The sequence below is a fragment of the Oncorhynchus masou genome, chromosome 16, assembly GCF_036934945.1.
Source record: "Oncorhynchus masou masou isolate Uvic2021 chromosome 16, UVic_Omas_1.1, whole genome shotgun sequence".
In the NCBI taxonomy this organism is placed as follows: Eukaryota; Metazoa; Chordata; class Actinopteri; order Salmoniformes; family Salmonidae; genus Oncorhynchus; species Oncorhynchus masou.
In genome coordinates, this window is record NC_088227.1 from 24,458,225 (window position 1) to 24,476,067 (window position 17,843).

Sequence of the window (17,843 nt, forward strand, 5' to 3'; positions counted from 1 at the left end):
TTTAATCGTTGCTATGGGAACGACATCTTCAATGCACGTTCTAATGAACTCGCTCACCGAATCAGCGTATTCGTCAATGTTGTTGTTTGATGCAATACGAAACATATCCCAGTCCACGTGATGGAAGCAGTCTTGCAGTGTGGAATCAGTTTGGTCGGACCAGCGTTGAACAGACCTCAGCGCGGGAGCTTCTTGTTTTAGTTTCTGTCTGTAGGCAGGGATCAACAAAATGGAGTCGTGGTCAGCTTTTCCGAAAGGAGAGCGGGGCAGACGTGGTGTGGTCACAACAACATACAGGAACTCAAGTCCTTCTGTTCACCTGATTTAGAATTCCTCACAATCAAATGTCGACCGCATTATCTACCAAGGGAATTCTCTTCGATTATAATCACAGCCGTATATATTCCCCCCCAAGCAGACACATCGATGGCTCTGAACGAACTTTATTTCTTTGCAAACTTGAATCCATATATCCTGAGGCTGCATTCATTGTAGCTGGGGATTTTAACTGTTTCACGACGCATCAGTGACATGCAGATGTTTTGAAACAATTACTGCTTCACCTACAAGCCAGTGAATTCTATTCGTTACAGCTGGATGAGTCAACAGACATGTTGGGCCGTCTGTTGGGCCTGGCACAGCTCCTGGTATATGTCCGTTTCGTTTATTGGAGGTCAATTAAGGAAGACATCCTCTTCTGCAAACCAGGACAACAGGATATTATATTTTTAAAGTACTGGACAGCTTTGTGACATCAAATGGACTTTGGTGGTTGATGTGTTGGTATCTGTACTGATGGTGCAAAAGCCATGACAAGGAGACATAGTGGAGTGATGACACGCGTACAAGCAGTAGCTCCCGACGCCACTTGGGTCACTGCAGCATCTATCGAGAGGCTTTTTGCTGCCTGACAGCATGAAAGACGTTTTGGACACTACTGTGAAAATGGTAAACTTTGTTATTAAAGCAAGGCCCCTGAACTCTCATGTATGTTCTGCACTATGCAATGATATGGGCAGCAACCATGAACGCTTTTACAACATACAGAAAGAAGTGCGCTAGTTATCAAGGGGGAAAGTATGGACACGTTTTTTTTTAAATTAAGAGACGAGCTTACCCAAGTTTTCTTTACTGACCTTCATTTTCACTTGTCTGACCACTTGCATGATTTTTCACACGACTGGCCTATCTGGGTGATGTTTTTTCTCGCCTGAATCTAGGATTACAGGGACTGCCCAACTATATTCACTGTGCGGGACAAAATTGAGGTTATGGTTAAGAAGTTGGAGCTCTTTTCTGTCTGCATTAACAAGGACAACACACAGGTCTTTCCATCATTGTATGATTTTTTTGTGTGCAAATGAACTCAAGCTTACGGACAATGTCAAACGTGATATAGCGCGATAAGTACTTTCCCGAAACGGATGACACAAACAACTGGGTTCGTTATCCCTTTCATGCCCTGCCTCCAGTCCACTTACCGATATCTGAACAAGAGAGCCTCATCGAAATTGCAACAAGCAGTTCTATGAAAATTTAATTTTATCAGAAGCCACTGCCAGGTTTCTGGATTGGGCTGCGCTCAGAGTATCCTGCTTTGGTAAAACGCGCTGTTAAGACACTGATGCCCTTTGCGACCACGTACCCGTGAGTGTATTCTCAGCCTTCACTAGCATGGAAACTGATTTAAGACTGTGACTCTCTCCAATACAACTAAACATTGCAGAGTTATTAACTTGTGATGAGTTATTCATAATTTCCGATGAACAAATAAAGTAATGTAAGATGGCTAATTAAAGAGCAAAATTATTGATTATTATATTATTATTTGTGCCCTGGTCCTATAAGGGCTCTTTGTCGCTTCCCACGAGCCAGGTTGTGACAAACTCACACTCATTCTTATGTTTAATAAAGGTAGTGTGTGTGGCAGGCTTACAATGATGGCAAAAAACAACATTTGAGAGTGTGCTGACCCTGATGCTAGACTGGGTACGCAGCTGGAGGTTGAATGTTTGAAGGGGTACGGGACTATAAAAAGTTTGGGAACCACTGGGTTAGGTGGAGTGAAAGTTCAAAGCTTATGATTCAAATCAATTGTTCAAAACCTGCCATCAATGGCATAACATGTATTCTCTTACCATTGCTGCTTTTTATTTTGCACATAGTTGATTTGACATGGACATGTCTGTCAAAGTTCAAATGTAAATGAGCCATATGCATGACTTCTTGTTACATTGATAAATACAAGTTAAGTCTTAATTAGCAATACAATGGAGTTAGTGAGCATCACGTGGCCAGGTTCCAGTTCAAACAAAATATACATATCAACCAGTCTTAAAAATATTTCATGTGTATCTGAGGTAAGGCTTGAGGAAATAATACAGTATGGTACATACAGTAACAAGGCAATGCTTTAAGTTTGTATATATATACATATATATATACACACACATACATACATACATACATACACACACACTTACAGCTCTTAAGTTAACTAAAATGAAATAAAATAAGTCGACCTTAAGCACACCACTCAAGCCCCGAATTCATACCGTGTAATCAATTAATGAGTTGCAGGGTAGTACAGTGTCTGTTGGTTAAAGTACAGTAAGTGCAGTACACATGAAATGTTAAAATGTCTACTTGACCAGGATCAAGGACAAAGGGGAAGAAGAACTAGAAAAGTCAATATACTGTATTTTTTACAGCTTTAAACTACCTGTAAACATGGTCGAGATCATTTTTAAATAAAACTTATCTGCTTCATAAGTGCTAGGTGATATCTAGCTGGAGAACAAGTGGAGCACCATTTTCTATAATAAACCCAATTCATATGTTTTCATAAATCCTTCATACATACATAAAATGTATATTTTTTTGTAAACACATTTCTTTAAATGTGCAACAAAGAGAGACAGTTCTGTGCGCCAGTACTCCTTAGTCTTCCAATTCAAGCATCAAAACGGCTGTTGACATGTCAGTGGCTGGTGTAGCCCTTCAGTGCATCCTGGATGAACTGTAGGCTGCGCTTGTAGAGGAACGAGTCTTTCTTCTCAGGCTTGCAGATATTGAGGTGATCCACATCCACCTGGACCAGGTCCCCAATGCCCAGATCTGAAACCGGAGTAGTCTCAGAGTTAAGAGATACACATGGAAGAAGTTCAAAAGTTCAAGAATTTGAATTGAAAGAAAAAACCTGAATTCATAGATACATTTTAGATATGGGTCTCCTGTGGCTACGTTCTACAGAATGCATTAAATAACAGTGGCCTACCTGCTGACTGCGTTGGCACCACCAGTATCTTGATCATGGGGCCGATGGTGGTGGGCATCGTCTCTGCAAAGCTCAGCACATTGAACTCACTGTCCTTGGCCATGTTCAGGAAGTTGACATTCAGGTCACGCAGCGCTGGAGAGTCTGGGAATACGTATGGACAATGATGCAATAACACCATAAACAGTAGTATGTTTGTTATCTGTAACACAGATGAAATGGGAGGTTATTACTGTCTAAAACTGCTGTTAAGAATCGTTCTCTCTAACCTGACCTCCAGAATAATCCCAAATTACTTCTGTCCATACCTCTGCAGAGCTCCCGGACCTCTACGGAGGGGAAGAGGAGGTATCTGACGTTGACAGAGTACTCTGCCATGAAGGTGCCATGGTGGGGCACACTGTAGAACATGACACCCTTGGTGTTCTTTATCAGGCCTTTCATGTCTGGGTCCTTCGACGCATCTAGCAGCATCTTCTTCACCAGCAAACCTGATAGGAAATGATAGAGAATTCAAAACTTAACAGGTTTTTGTCCATTGTCCATTTTTTGCTAAATAGTGAAAGATAGCTTACCTCCCATGCTATGTGAAACCCAGACCACAGGCCTGTCTCCTACTCCTGCAGACTTTAGCTTCTTCAGCAGCTCCCGACTCCTATAGGCCAGAGACATCCTAAGGGCACAGGCATACAACAGTATCAGTGGAGTTGTCACCAAGAATGTCTGAATGATACAGTAATATGGTCACACTAAGGAAGTAGAGGAAAGAGGAGACACACACCTCTGGTTTTCAACAGGACACTTGGCTCTCCAGTCACTTAGGTGAGTGTCATACTCCACAGAGAGAACCCTCAGGTTGGGGCAGTCTGCAGCCAACCACGACTGACCAATGGGAGGGGTGAGAAAGAACCAGTCAAAAAGGGAGAGAGGACGTTGGTGAGCAGATTTGGCATCATATGACTCAAACATACATTCTACATTGGCTAAGGTGACTAGATCAGCAAAGCCAACATATTCTCCCATCTGGTGGTAAAGTCATGAGTATTACAGTGACACGTAATAACCCACCCTCTACCAGGTTTACCTTGGGCCAGCACTCTGTGTAGTCCTCGCTGACACCCGCTGCCTTCTCCTCCTCTGTAGGGTCACAGTCCTTCTGCCGCCACGTCTTAAAGGCCGCCCCCAGGAGCCCGTGAACAAAGAGAACATCCGCTTTGATTGGCTGGCTGGAGACAGAATGCATAAAAAACAAATAGGGAGTGGTTGTGTGAATATGGTACCTTGAATTCTTTGACAGTAGCTAGATTTCCATCCAATTGGTGACAGTTTAATGCAAATAATCTAGAATCTGCATAAAGAAAATGTAAGTAAGCATTTCACTGTAACGGCTACTACACCTGTTGAATTTGGTGCATGTGACAAATAAAATTTGATTTGCAAATCTTCCCACCAGTGGGGAGTCTCTTCTTGTAGATAAAAATCAGTGCGTGTGACCTCCCGACTAGCACAGCGGTCTAAGGCCCAGCATCACAGTGCTTGAGGCGTCACTACAGACCCGTGTTCGATCACAAGTTGTGTCACAGCCGGCCGCGACTGGGAGACCCATGGGGCGGTGCACAATTGGCCCAGCGTCGTCCGGGTTTAGGAGAGGGTTTGGCCGGCCGTAATTTCCTTGTCTCATTGTGCTCTAGCGACTCCTTGTGGCAGGCCGGGCGCAGTGCATGCTGACATGGTCGCCAGGTGTACAATGTTTCCTCCAACACATTGGTGCGGCTGGCTTCCAGGTTAAGTGGGCATTGTGTCAAGAAGCAGTGCGGCTTGGTTGGGTTTCAGAGGACGCACAGCTCTCGACCTTCGCCTCTCCCGAGTCCATACAGGAGTTGCAGCGATGAGACAAGACTGTAACTACCAATTGGATACAACAAAATTGGGGAGAAAAAGGGGTTTACATTTTTTTTTTTATACAAAAAAAAAGGTCTTCCACATCCATCTCGACAAAACATTTCTGTACAGACCTCACTTTGTGCACAGGAGCATTGTCATGCAAAAACAGGAAAGGGCCTTCCCCAAACTGTTGGCACATTGTCGGAAGCACAGAATCGTCTAGAATGTCATTGTATGCTGTAGCATTAAGATTTCCCTTCACTGGAACTAAGGGGCCGAGCCCGAACCATGAAAAACAGCTCCAGACCATTATTCCTCTTCCACCAAACTGTACAGTTGGCACTATGCAGTGGGGCAGGTAGCGTTCTCCTGGTATCCGCCAAATACAGATTTATCCGTAAAACTGCCAGATGGTGAAACATGATTCATCGCTCCAGAGAACGTGTTTCCACTGCTCCAGAGTCCAATGGCGGCGAACATTACACCACTCCAGACTACACTTGGAATTGAGCATGGTTATCTTAGTCTTGTGTGCGGATGCTTGGCTATGGAAATGAAGCTACAGACGAAAAGGTATTGTGCTGACGTTGCTTCCAGAAGCAGTTTGGAACACGGTAGTGAGTGTTGCAACCTGAGGACAGACAATTTTTTTACGTGCAGTGTACTTCAGCACTCAACGGTCTGTGAACCTTGTGTGGCCTACCACTTCGCGGCTGAGCCGTTGTTGCTCCTAGATGTTTCCACTTCACAATAACAGCACTTACAGTTGACCGGGGCAGCTCTTGCAGGGCAGAAATGTGATGAACTGACCTGTTGGAAAGGTGGCATCCTATGATGGTGCCACGTTGAAAGTCACTGAGCTCTTCAGTAAGGCCATTCTACTGACAATGATTGCATGGCTGTGTGCTCGATTTTATACACCTGTCAGCAACGAGTGTGGCTGAAATAGCCGAATCCACACACATACTTTTGTATATATAGTGTATTATGCTTGATGCCAAGTTTACTTTGATATGATGGTTATTATATCAATATTTGAGCATAAAGTTGTTTTCACCTTAATTTCTTGCATAATACATTTTACAGACACAAAAAGATCCTACCATGTTGAACAAACAAATGATTTGTCTGCATTCATAAAATTGTACCGAAACTTCCTGTTTCCATCATAGCTGTCGTGTCTTTCATTTGTTTTTATGCGGTATGACTTTACTCACATAAAAACTGTCGATGGAAACATTCTTAGTCATGATGAATGATGTGTACCTGGTTCGGCACTGGGGATGTAACACGTAGACTCCATCCTGGTACTTCTCCTTGACCGTCTCCCTGTCCAGGTTGGCCAAAGCCCGAGCAGCATGGGACGCCTGTATGATGTGTGGAGACTGCATCATCTCTGCTAGCACTGGCACCCAACCTGCAAGGTAACAGAACATCACATATTTTGGAACTAGTAACAGAACAAAATCCGATAGCCAGTACTCCCGCCTGACACACTGAGCGGAGAGCTAGCACCCGCCTGACACACTGAGCGGAGAGCTAGCACCCACCTGACACACTGAGCAGAGAGCTAGCACCCGCCTGACACACTGAGCGGAGAGCTAGCACCCGCCTGACACACTGAGCAGAGAGCTAGCACCTGCCTGACACACTGAGCGGAGAGCTAGCACCCGCCTGACACACTGAGCAGAGAGCTAGCACCTGCCTGACACACTGAGCGGAGAGCTAGCACCCGCCTGACACACTGAGCAGAAGGCTCAACCCACCTAACACTGAGCAGAGAGCTAGCACCCGCCTGACACACTGAGAGGATAACTCGCACTCACCTGACACACAGAGGATAACTAGCACCCACCTGACACACTAAGGGGAGAGCTAGCACCCACCTGACTGTACTATGGCTTGGTGCACGCTGTCGTTGAGAGCCAGGTTGCCGATGATGCGTACAATGTTTCTCTGGATCTTCGGGGAGTCTCTGCGGAGCTGGTAGACCCTCTGAAGGAGCTGCAGGCCCCCGTTGGCCACGATGTGGTCGCAGTGACTCTGGACCTGGAGAACAGACATACAGGTGTTAGAATGCATTTATATGCTCTTAATATCCCCTCATAGTGTCAACGACTATCCTATGATATGAAAACCTTGAGGGTCTGTTATGGTGAGTTACAAGGTATGATGAAAAAGATGTTCATGTATCTAGACAATAAAGGCTAACAATGTTTTTCAAAAGTCCCTTGACAAAATGTATGCTTGAGTTACAGGTGGTTAAAGCAAAATGTTACATAACCTTGGAGTGCTGCACTAGAGCCTGTAGACAGAAGGACTCAACCTTCTCAGAGGGGACAGAAGTGAGGCTTTGGGCATAGGGCAGTCCATTCCCACCAAAACACCACAGACCCCCCTAAAACAGAGAGATCCAGTTATCTACCTAACATTGTGTGTGAGTGAGTATATGTCTAAATATGTGTATGAGCATCTCTTACCCTCTGTGCAGCCAGGGACTGGGTACTCTCCCTCAGGGCCAGTGAGGTGAAGTACTGGACACACTGGTCCACCTCAGACTGGGGGAGAGATGCCAGCAGCTGCCTCAGACCGTCTTCTACAGACAACCTCTAAGCAGAGGGCCAAACAAACACACTCACATTAAAACATACACAGAACATTCATAAAATTTGATTTGATACACAATCATTTTAATCCCCATCGGTGACAGATACCTACATCTTCCACCCAAGGCAGGACAGGCGGGGTCAGGAAGAAGCGTTGGTCCACTTGAGAGGTGCGGGCCAGACCCAATGCCGTCCTCTGGTCTATAGCCTGCGCAGCTGTCTGGTACTGGTAGTCTGTGATGGACAGGGGTAACGGACCAATCCCTATCAAACACTATCACCGTTCACTAGCACACATTTCACATTTACAGGTTGAAAGTGGTGATGTCTCACCATGCCAGTGGTGGTTCTGCGCCAGCTCCTGTACAGCTGACAGCCTGCTGGTCCTATTGGCTGAACAAGCCCTCTTCAACAGGACCCACAGCGCCACCTCATGGGGGTCCGCATCCATATGACTCAGGTGCTCTGACACAGTTACAATTTAGACTTTTGTGATGAAAATATGGATATTTTTACAAGCATTTCTTACATAATATATTTAATTTGAAATACATTTAAGAACTACACCTAAACTATCAAGGGTCCAATATCATCTACAGTACAAACAAAGACAATCTACCACCTAATACCATCAATCATTATTCTACTACAGCAATGAGACTGCAGACCTGCTGTTATCATAGGCCGGGCAGCCGGGGCAGCTATCAAGTGTCAAACAGTAAGGTCAGAAAAGGTTAATGTTAGAACCGTTTTGAATGTACAATCTACACAGAATCTGTAGTACAATCCCCATTGTACAATTGAATTACATAATGTCTGTAACATTATAAAGCATTAAGGAGGGGGGGGGGGGGGGGTTCAGTCCACACCTGTGACTGATGATGACTCAAGAATAAGAATACACACAAAAGTACATGAATGAAGACACACACTAAAGCTTTCATTCAAACCCAGGAAGTGAAGGGCAGGTGTTTCCTGAAGTTAACACGTCTCAATAACAAACCTACTGACGTCCATCCGTGTGTGTCTGAAATACTCCAACTGAGCTTTACCCGAGGCTTGGAGGATGAACTCTTATGTTTCTATCACAACACAGACTTGTGCTTTCCAGTACTAGCAGAATAGGAAGTTGAAATTCATGTGATACAACAACTAAAGTATTGTGTGTAGGTTTCTAAATGCAGCTGTAGCTTTCGTAAAAAAATTAAAAATTACAAAAACAATACTGCAGTTGTGAATTTAGTGCTGTGTAGGAGGAAACTACTTTCAGTGGATCTTTCTCACCATCCAGAGGCCTCAGAAGAATCCTTGAGGAAACTTCCAGAAACCTCCTTGCTGCTTTATGAAGTTCTCTCCTGGCCTTATATGTGAGCCCTGAAACAGATACATGGGTTTGGTTACGATCAATAATTAACATGTTATAACACAGTATTTTAACACCTCAAATTAACTATGTACCAAGCTATAAATGTATACTGCTCCAGGCTGGACCTCTGGTTGATCTACCTGTACATGTCTAGTAAAATTGACCAAACAATAGGCTCTTAGTCTGTAAATCTGGTTATAAAATGACAGTCGTTGCTTGCTTCTGTTTACTGCTTCTCTCAACCGTTTCCTATCAGTCTTGGCTGGACGGTCTGTTTTCATTCACAGCAGCCTTGACCAGTGGAAGTGAGAGCAGGGACCAGACAGGCTGAGCTACAGTACCCAGGAGGGAGAGCAGAGGGAGGGAGGAAGGAAGACAGTCGTCGCTGGACACCTGGACCTGGCAGAAACCCCATCAACAACTCCTCATAAATGAAAACTCAGCCAAAATATTTTCTGTGACAACATGCACCACATGTGGGCCTTTTGTTGGGTAGACTATTGAGGAAGTCTTGGGGATTTCTGTACATCACGTTGAGGTATCAGTTGATGTAAGAAGGGCTATATAAATTAATTTGATTTAAATTCAAATGTGTTCCAAAAACCCCTCCATTTTGGGTTGTAAACCAGATAGAGGAGAGAAAAAGCAGTCCCAGCATTCCCTATGTGGAATATCATGTATGTACTGATAACTATTTTTATCAGAGCATATAACGATGCCTTGTCACAAAGCAAAGGTGAGGTAAATTACATAATGTACCTGTGCCAAGGTTCTCCTGCTCTTTAGAGGGCGTGGCTGACAGGTAGATGTAGGACTTGAGCTTTTCCTGTTGAATGGCCTGCGTGTCGATGCGTACCGCCTTGTTCAAGGAAACCATCTCGTATGTGATAAACATGCAACCCCTGAGAGAGGAATGAAGCCATATACAAGATATACAGTAGTTAGAGCAGATAGGTCTCCATACCCAATGAACCCAAACTAAAATAACTTAGTATGGCTGAGTGTTTATAGGTGAAGTGGTTATCTTCACCTACCCCAATATGACAGCTCCGGTCATCTTTGCAATTTTCCCTGAAATCAAAACATAAGAAAAATATGTTGTTTTTTTTAATAACTAAGGATATTAAAAAATTCCAGATGATTACACATTATGTGGGTGTATCAGCTATTTGATAAGTGATCATATTTCCTTATGGAGTGTGGATTGTGAAGGGGGACAGCACAGTCCCATAACATACTGATGTCCCTCCACGGCAGCACCTTCTTCACACCAGGGCCAGAGGTGCTGCTCAGCCTCCTGCAGCGTATCAGACGGAGTGCAGCCACAGACATCCTCTATCTACACACATTCACCCAGAGACATCAAAAGAGCCAGTAAACATAACTTCAGCACTATTACCGCAAATGGCTGAGAGAAACTAAACTACAGTACCCTGAATAGCCTTATTATCAATGTATGTGAAAGTTACATTGTTGTATGTATTCATAGTTTCAGTTTAGATGTTGTGATAGCCTCATGACGCAAGATACATGGCAGGTTAGCCAGCAAGCTACCGTTGTCTAGTTAGCTAGCTATACTATCATAGATAAGTCAAGGTGCCTGGCTCTGGTAGGTAACTTTAACATGAAACTAGCTAACGTTAGCTTGCTAGCCAGCCAATGCAACGTTCCCATTAGAAAGAGCAACCATTTATTTTGCCGATGGGTAGTTCTTTGATTAGACAAACATCCAGTCTGTGATATGATTGAGCGATCGGATCAACTTGGGTCACGTGTACCTACAGTAACTAGCCAGCTAGCTAAAAAACTTGGGAAAATGTAACGTTAATTATACAGCTGAAGTTAGCTAACGTAGCGTAACAGACAAACGTGAGATTGTAAGACTTGTAACCAGGCTTGAAGTGATGGGTGTAGTTTGCTTGACATGATACAAATTTACCTTATTTCGAAGATTTAATTTCTGTATTTTGAAGGGCTAATAGAGAGCTTCCTCTCCAACAACCCCAACCTGTCAGCTGTGTTGTGAAAAAATGAAACTGCGCCAGTCTCATGTAACAAACGTCAATTACCGTAGTACCTCAAAGCATAAAACATTTCTTTCCAGATCTCCAACTACCGTAATGCTCATTAAACACGATTAAACAAAATAATGAAGAGAGTGCCTAATTGTATGACACGTGCAAACTTGACGCATGTAAAATATTAAATACCTCCCAAATGCAGTGTTAAACTGTTTCTGAGGTTTATATTTCGTAAAATGACAGGGGGAATTTGTTCATTTTAATGTAATGCTAGTTTTGTTATTTAAAAGTGTAACTTGAATTGCATCATTCAAGTCCCGTGTGTGTGTGTGTCCCGAAGTTGATGGGTTTATTGATCCCGTCGCCACTCTGGAAGTCACCCATTTATTTGGACTCCTATGCCTAAACTTAAATATTCTTCTGCTGGTCTGTCACAGTGGAGGCTGCTGAGGGGAGGACAGCTCATAATAATGGTTGGAATGGAACAAATGGAATCGCATCAAACACCTGGAAACCATGGAAACCATGATGTGTTTGATGTATTTGATACTTTCCACTGATTCTGCTCCAGTCATTACCACGAGCCCAGCCTGTTCTCAGCAATGACTGTGCCACCAACCTACTGTGGCTGGTCAATATCCACTAATTTAAGTGTTTTTTCTTCTTTGAATTGAACCTTTACTTAACTAAGCAAGTCAGTGAAGAACAAATTCTTATTTACAATGACGGCCTACACTTTAAATGGGCAATCTGGGATTCAAATATCAATAAAGCCACTACCCCACCACTTTTTTAGTAAATGAATGAGGGATGGGGCTGAAGAAATGTAATCATGCTTTTTCTGTGGTAGACTGTCTCTTTGGCCATTGTATAACTGGGCACCTAAAGCCCCGACCTCTTACATTTCAGCCCTGTGAAATAATTCCTTCCTCAGGAAACAGTGAGAGGGAGTCAGTGAGAGATTTTTCAGTTTGCCCACCAGAAAAGTGTAGCCTATAGACTGGACACTGGATAGCAGTGGCACCAAATAAGGGCATAAATAACACGTTTCTGGTCCAGATGATATTACGTTTCATACTCAGAACACAGCCCCTTACCATTTCTTTCAGCATTTTATTGTGTTAAGTTATGATCTGTGTCCAGTAAATTCCAACCAAAACAGTGACCATTTTATAAATCAGATCCATGACAATCATACACACATTTTGCAGATTACCTTGGAGAGGAACCCTCATTGGGTCATGCAAACATTGTTTATCGATATAGTTTTGCATGTCCAAACTCACAAATAGAAAGTAGTCCAGTTACATGGGTGGATTGGGTTGGTACATGATGGAAATCAACATGAGTTCTCAATCTTATAGATCTCATTAGACACACACACATTCACACACACATTCACACATGTACAACAAATACTCTGTCTCATCTGAAAATAAACATCTCTTTCTTGCTCACCAGGGACACACACACACACAAACACACACACACACACACACACACACACACACACACACACACACACACACACACACACACACACACATAGAAACATATATTAGCATTAGGGCTATTTATTTTCCCCTCAAGTCAAACATATCCAGTTGTTCTAAAATCCCATTGACAACCCTGGGCTTAGTCAGTCCACTATCAGGCTGGACACATCCATCCCCTCCTCAGGTGCAGGTCTCCTGGTAGGCCCTTATAATGCTCTCATAAGCAGGAGGTGGTGTCTGTGTGGCATGGAACCCCCTCAGACTACTACTGCTCCAGAACAACTCGGGCCTGGGTGGAGTGGCAGCAGCCTGGGCTGCGGTTTGGTGGGCTGACCCTGCTGAAGTGGTCAGGGTTGGAGTGCGAGGCAACGTGGTCTGGCTCCCCTCCTCAGCTTCCCGGGCGATCTGGCTGCACTGGAGGAGTGGGTGAAAGGTGGACGCCCTGAAGCTGGGTTTGCGACCCAAAGGGTCAGCCTGGTCTGGAGAGGAGGCCTGGCGGTGGAAGCTGAAGGCAGCGCTAACCAGGCTGTTGTTGCTCCGCCGGTCGTAGCTGCTGTTGCGATTGAAGCCAGGCCGGGTGCGCGGGGAGTTGCGGGACGGGCGAGGTGGCCGGCGGGTGATACTGCCCGAGCCTGCCCTGCGACGGGACATCCAGGTCAGGACAACATAGACCAGCACCCCCAATAGGATTCCCACCGCAATGGACACACAGAAAGCTATGATCAGGGAGACTGGGAAGAAGAGAGAGGGAAGGGGTCATTTGTTATATCTTGGTTTGAGGGAGACACAGAGTAAGAGTTTTTGGACACCAAAGAGATATATGAAAAGGCCTGTTCAAAACTCATTATCATCTAGCATCATCAATAGACATTCAATAGATACCTTCATGCATGTAAAACAATATATATTTGCCACACTAAAAAACTAAAACTGTAAAGTCAAGTAATAGTAAAAGTTAAGTGGTTTATAATCTGTGGAGGGAACGATTTCAATTTGGAACCAGCCCAGATCTGTACTGCCAAGCCCACAACAAGTCACTATCCTAAAATCAACAACGCTGTTGTGATGATGAACTTATAGAACTCTGCTAAAATGGCACACCACAACCAAATAATCACAGTCCTTCCTCTATGGTGACTATGAGACCAAGTCCTCCAGAGACACAAAACTGATTACATCTCCTTCCCACAAAATACAGATCAACATTTTGTTGTCTTTGACTTGCTCCCTGAGACGCTATGGTCACCATATGTGTCTCTCTAAAAAGAGAGAAAGGAACAGAGGACAAATCCCAGTGGACCACTGCCAGCTAAACAAATCCATTGCCTTTGGATACAGTTCAGTCTTATGAAGTGTGAAAGTACTCTGCTACCTCTACATAGTTTTTCATTGTCCTCTGTTGGAAAAGGGAAAAGCAGACAAGAAGTCATCTGGAAATGACATTTGGGAGGAAGGAGGAAAAAACACTAGCTAAGAGGAAGCTTTGCAATATTGCCGATTTTATGGGTCTGTTCTTGCCTTGCGTCTAAATACTAGTATGTCAGGTCCGATAATTGCAGCTTTGAATGCATGTTTTCTTTTCCTGACAAAATATTCAAGTACTCTCATCATCATTAAACCTATACATTCCAGTGAAAACAGAGAAGTGCCAACAGAGAAACCACAACAGAGGAACAGAGTAGCAGCTGAGAGAGTGAGAGACATAATATGACATTTGAAATGTCTTTATTCTTTTGGAACTTTTGTGAGTGTAATGTTTACTGTTCATTTTTTATTGTTTATTTCACTTCTGTTTATTATCTATTTCACTTGCTTTTTGGCGAGGTAAACATATGTTTCCCATGCCAATACATCCCCTTAAATTGAAATTTAATTGAGAGAGAGAGTTGAAAAAACTCACCAACATCAAATGACTGAAGTATTTCCAGAAAGAGATTGGTGTTGTTTTCGGCCATAACTTTCTCTGCACTGTCAGAGAAGAAGAGGAGAGAATGTTATGCATCCAGTAGCTCTCCTTGGCTTCCTCACGTCTCTCTCTTTCTTCCTCCTGCCTATCCCTCCTTCACTCTTCCTCTTCTATCACTCACTCTCTGTCTGTCCCTCTCTATCCCTTCCTTCTCTCTCCCTCCTTCCCTTTCCCTGATTCTTTTCTTTCTTCCTTCACTTTCTCACTTTGCGTCGCTTTCCCTCTCTCTCTCTCTCTCTCTCTCTCTCTCTCCCTCTCTCTCTCTCTCTCTCTCTCCTCTCTCTCTCTCTCTCTCTCTCTCTCTCTCTCTCAGAGTGAGGGAGGTCAGCCCAGAGGAACTCAGCCACACAGGATTCCCTCCAAAACTGGGCTGGCTGCTCTCTTGTTTGTGGAAGCGGAAAACTTCACTGTCACATTTCCTGCTATTCTGCGTAAAATTAGGAATGGGGCTCTCTTATCTGTCCTGGACAGAGTTCCTCCTGGAGGGGCGGGAGCGGGGCTGCCGTAATCACTTCCTGTCCCATCATTTCCTTAAGTTTGATTAATGAGAAGAAACAAATTCACCCCTTCAAGTCCTAAACCAGCCCCCCCTCAATCTCCATGTCCCTGCTTTTGTAATGGAACAGTCAGCTACCATCTCGGATTACATTTTTCCCAAAATGATAAACATTGCAGTTTTTCTCCTTTTCTCCAGTCCAACTCTGCAACCACAGGCGACAGTTTCTTCAAGCGCAACACTACCAATTACAACCTCGGGTCTGAAGCTGGAGCCGAAACCCCCGAATGGTGTTGATGAAACTCAATAGACAAAACGGTTATGACATAAATAGTGTTTCTATGTGCTGCAAAACAACTATTTTTATATCTGAGCGTACAGGCTCTGGTTTTCCAGACCCTTTGTCAATACTGTAACCTCAGTCTTTCCACAGTGTCTGCCAGGTCAGTGGTGTCTGCATGGGCCGTCCAGGCCTGTGTCAGTTGTAGAGGTCCAGTGGAAACACTAGGCTCTGATAAGATAGAGAACCAGGGCCACAGCTCAACACAACACTCGGTCCCTCCCTTGTTCCTTTCACTCTGCCCTTTGTGATTTTCTCCCTCCAATCTAAGAGCACTGGATAGGTGAAAGAAATACTATGACCCTGCCTATCCCTCCTAGAAGGCTAGGTGGGGGAGCTATCAGCATATTGCTTTGACTATCTAATCCATTCAGATCCGCTAAGGTGGTCAGAGGAAAGGAAGCACATTTTTTATTGGAATGCAGCCCTTAGTATAGCAGGGAACCTCCTGGTCCATCCTGGTCCTGTGGGCCCCCCCCCCCTTTCCCCTCCCTCTCCACTGGTAGGGGAGGGCTGGGTCTCGCAGGGACTTCCTCTCATTGTTGCCCTGCCTCAAACCCGTCCAAAGGAACCAGCAAACGCCTACTATACCCTGTCAGATGGTATTCAGAGGCATTGTGTTTTGTTCAATCACACAGGGGTTGCAAAACCACAGGGCTTGTCTGTCCACATACAGGTGTAGGACGTATTCTTTAAAAGAATGTGTTTATTTATGTTCTACTAAAGTGTAGTACCAGTACTGATTAGCATTGTTTAACAGTGTTTGGACGTGTGATGGATAGTTGTAGGGTGTGGGCTTGATCAGGGATTTTATGAGGAAATTCTACACAGGAAATAGAGCAATGCAACCTCTCTTTAGAATCAAAGTAGTCTACTGTTCTGTACATACAATGACAGGTTTATAACCTTGGTTTGTGAAACCATCAGCCCTTGATGTCTAGAAGACAAAATAAATTCACAACCTCTCCAGAGGCCTGGAACACTGGGCATATTAATCTTAAATGTAAAGTCCCCAGTTTAGGTGATTTCGTGGGTTCTGGTACCGGTTTTGGTTGACATTTTTGCTTATACATCGATCTGTGGACACCGTATATCGAAATGCATGCGTTGAGTGATAGCCCTGATTCCTACGTACATAGTAGTATAATGTTTTGCGCCTGTGTGACATAGGAAGTGAAATCTGAAACCACGTGAAGCTGAGATGTCCCTTTTACCATTTCATTAGCTCTTCCAACTGTCCATCAACTCCTGGCTGAACCCTATGTCACAGCACCTACATTGTAGCGCAGCAGAAGACAGCGGTTACGATTTATAGCCAATCTAAAATAATTCATAGGTTTTAAACAAAAACACTTTTTATTTGTCATAAATGGACAAGATGAGATATGAGATGAAAAACAAGTTCCTAACTAGTTCAAGAAGCCAAGCTGGAGCTCTGTGTGACCTTCACAGCGGTGGGGGCTGATGATTGGAAAGGTCGATTGAGTGCACACAGTACAAATAGTCTTCATGGGCTTAATAATGAAGGCCTCATTTAAACGGTAGAAATTAATTACTTTTTATGAACACAACCAGTCATTTTTGTATTTGTTATTTTTTGCACTGCCAGCCACACCAATGTGTCCGAGGAAACACCGTCCAGCTGGCGACCAAGTCAGCCCGCCACAAGAAGTTGCTAGAGCGCGATGGGACAAGGACGTCCCAGCCGGCCAAACCCTCCCTAACTTGGACGAGGCTGGGCCAATTGTGCGGTGCCTCATGGGTCTCCCGCTCATTGTCGGCTGTGACACAGCCTGGGTCTGTAGTGAGGCATGCAGTGCCGTATTCGGGTGATTTTCAAACAAATCACTTCAAAAAGTAGGCTACCTGTGCATGCTAATCCACTCCAAAATAATCCCAGCATCCCGAACTACATGTAGACTGCGTCATTTAATGAATGGAAAGAGACATCTGTTACAAAACACCAAGAAGTGTGCCCAATGGCATTCAGCGATTGCCATTAATTAGGCCTACATTAATTGATGCGTCTTGCTGACACATCCACCTTTTTTTGTCGCCTGAAAAGTCAGGACACCTGAAATGGGGCTGAAACTGTCCCAGATAAAATGGAATGGTCACCCTAACACACACAGTGAACTTACTAGATTAGGCTACAATGTGTATTGCCATTAACTTAAAATAGAGTACCACAGTGTGAGTCATAATAGCCGTAAAACCTAGCGGTTAAACAATGAAATAGTTCCAATCATTTTTCCACCATTCATTTCTCCCATAGGGGATTTTAGAAACACTTTAAAAAAATGCTAATTAGCTGCTAATGTGGCTATCATAAATAACTTGTAATGTCATGTGTGTGTAGGTGGCAGGGAAGTCAGGAGCAGGAGAATCGAA

The 17,843-nt window shown here is 44.0% G+C and overlaps 2 protein-coding genes across 3 annotated transcripts; both read right to left on the reverse strand.

Moving 5' to 3' along the window:
* Positions 1–2,094: 2,094 nt before the first annotated feature.
* serac1 (serine active site containing 1) lies at positions 2,095–11,151 on the reverse strand. Of its 2 annotated transcripts, XM_064991277.1 has the most exons (18): positions 11,073–11,151; positions 10,372–10,472; positions 10,168–10,204; positions 9,893–10,035; positions 9,052–9,141; positions 8,436–8,468; positions 8,101–8,232; positions 7,880–8,001; positions 7,642–7,770; positions 7,446–7,559; positions 7,048–7,210; positions 6,428–6,578; positions 4,362–4,503; positions 4,059–4,159; positions 3,853–3,950; positions 3,586–3,768; positions 3,278–3,421; positions 2,095–3,117 (listed from the first exon to the last, which is right to left on the reverse strand). In XM_064991277.1, the coding sequence occupies exons 2-18, from the start codon at positions 10,463–10,465 to the stop codon at positions 2,981–2,983; spliced, it is 2,013 nt and encodes a 670-aa protein (XP_064847349.1). In that variant the 5' UTR covers positions 10,466–10,472; positions 11,073–11,151; the 3' UTR covers positions 2,095–2,980. The 2 variants fall into 2 exon arrangements, with proteins under 2 accessions (XP_064847349.1, XP_064847350.1); XM_064991278.1 differs by lacking the exon at positions 8,436–8,468.
* Positions 11,152–12,247: 1,096 nt separating this feature from the next.
* Positions 12,248–15,050, reverse strand: myct1a (myc target 1a). The gene is made up of 2 exons (XM_064991279.1): positions 14,551–15,050; positions 12,248–13,381 (listed from the first exon to the last, which is right to left on the reverse strand). The coding sequence occupies exons 1-2, from the start codon at positions 14,603–14,605 to the stop codon at positions 12,831–12,833; spliced, it is 606 nt and encodes a 201-aa protein (XP_064847351.1). The 5' UTR covers positions 14,606–15,050; the 3' UTR covers positions 12,248–12,830.
* Between the last annotated feature and the right edge of the window lie 2,793 nt (positions 15,051–17,843).

What these genes read in the sequence shown, in the direction of transcription:
- serac1 (XM_064991277.1), bottom strand. Translation starts at nt 10,465, where the DNA reads ATGTCTGTGGCTGCACTCCGTCTGATACGCTGCAGGAGGCTGAGCAGC. An exon ending in TCTTCTGAGGCCTCTGGATG is followed by an intron (nt 8,469 to 9,051) that starts GTGAGAAAGATC and finishes GACACTTGATAG; the next exon opens with CTGCCCCGGCTGCCCGGCCT. An exon ending in CATCCCCAGTGCCGAACCAG is followed by an intron (nt 4,504 to 6,427) that starts GTACACATCATT and finishes TTCTGTCTCCAG; the next exon opens with CCAGCCAATCAAAGCGGATG.
- myct1a (XM_064991279.1), bottom strand. Translation starts at nt 14,605, where the DNA reads ATGGCCGAAAACAACACCAATCTCTTTCTGGAAATACTTCAGTCATTT. An exon ending in ACTTCAGTCATTTGATGTTG is followed by an intron (nt 13,382 to 14,550) that starts GTGAGTTTTTTC and finishes TCTTCTTCCCAG; the next exon opens with TCTCCCTGATCATAGCTTTC.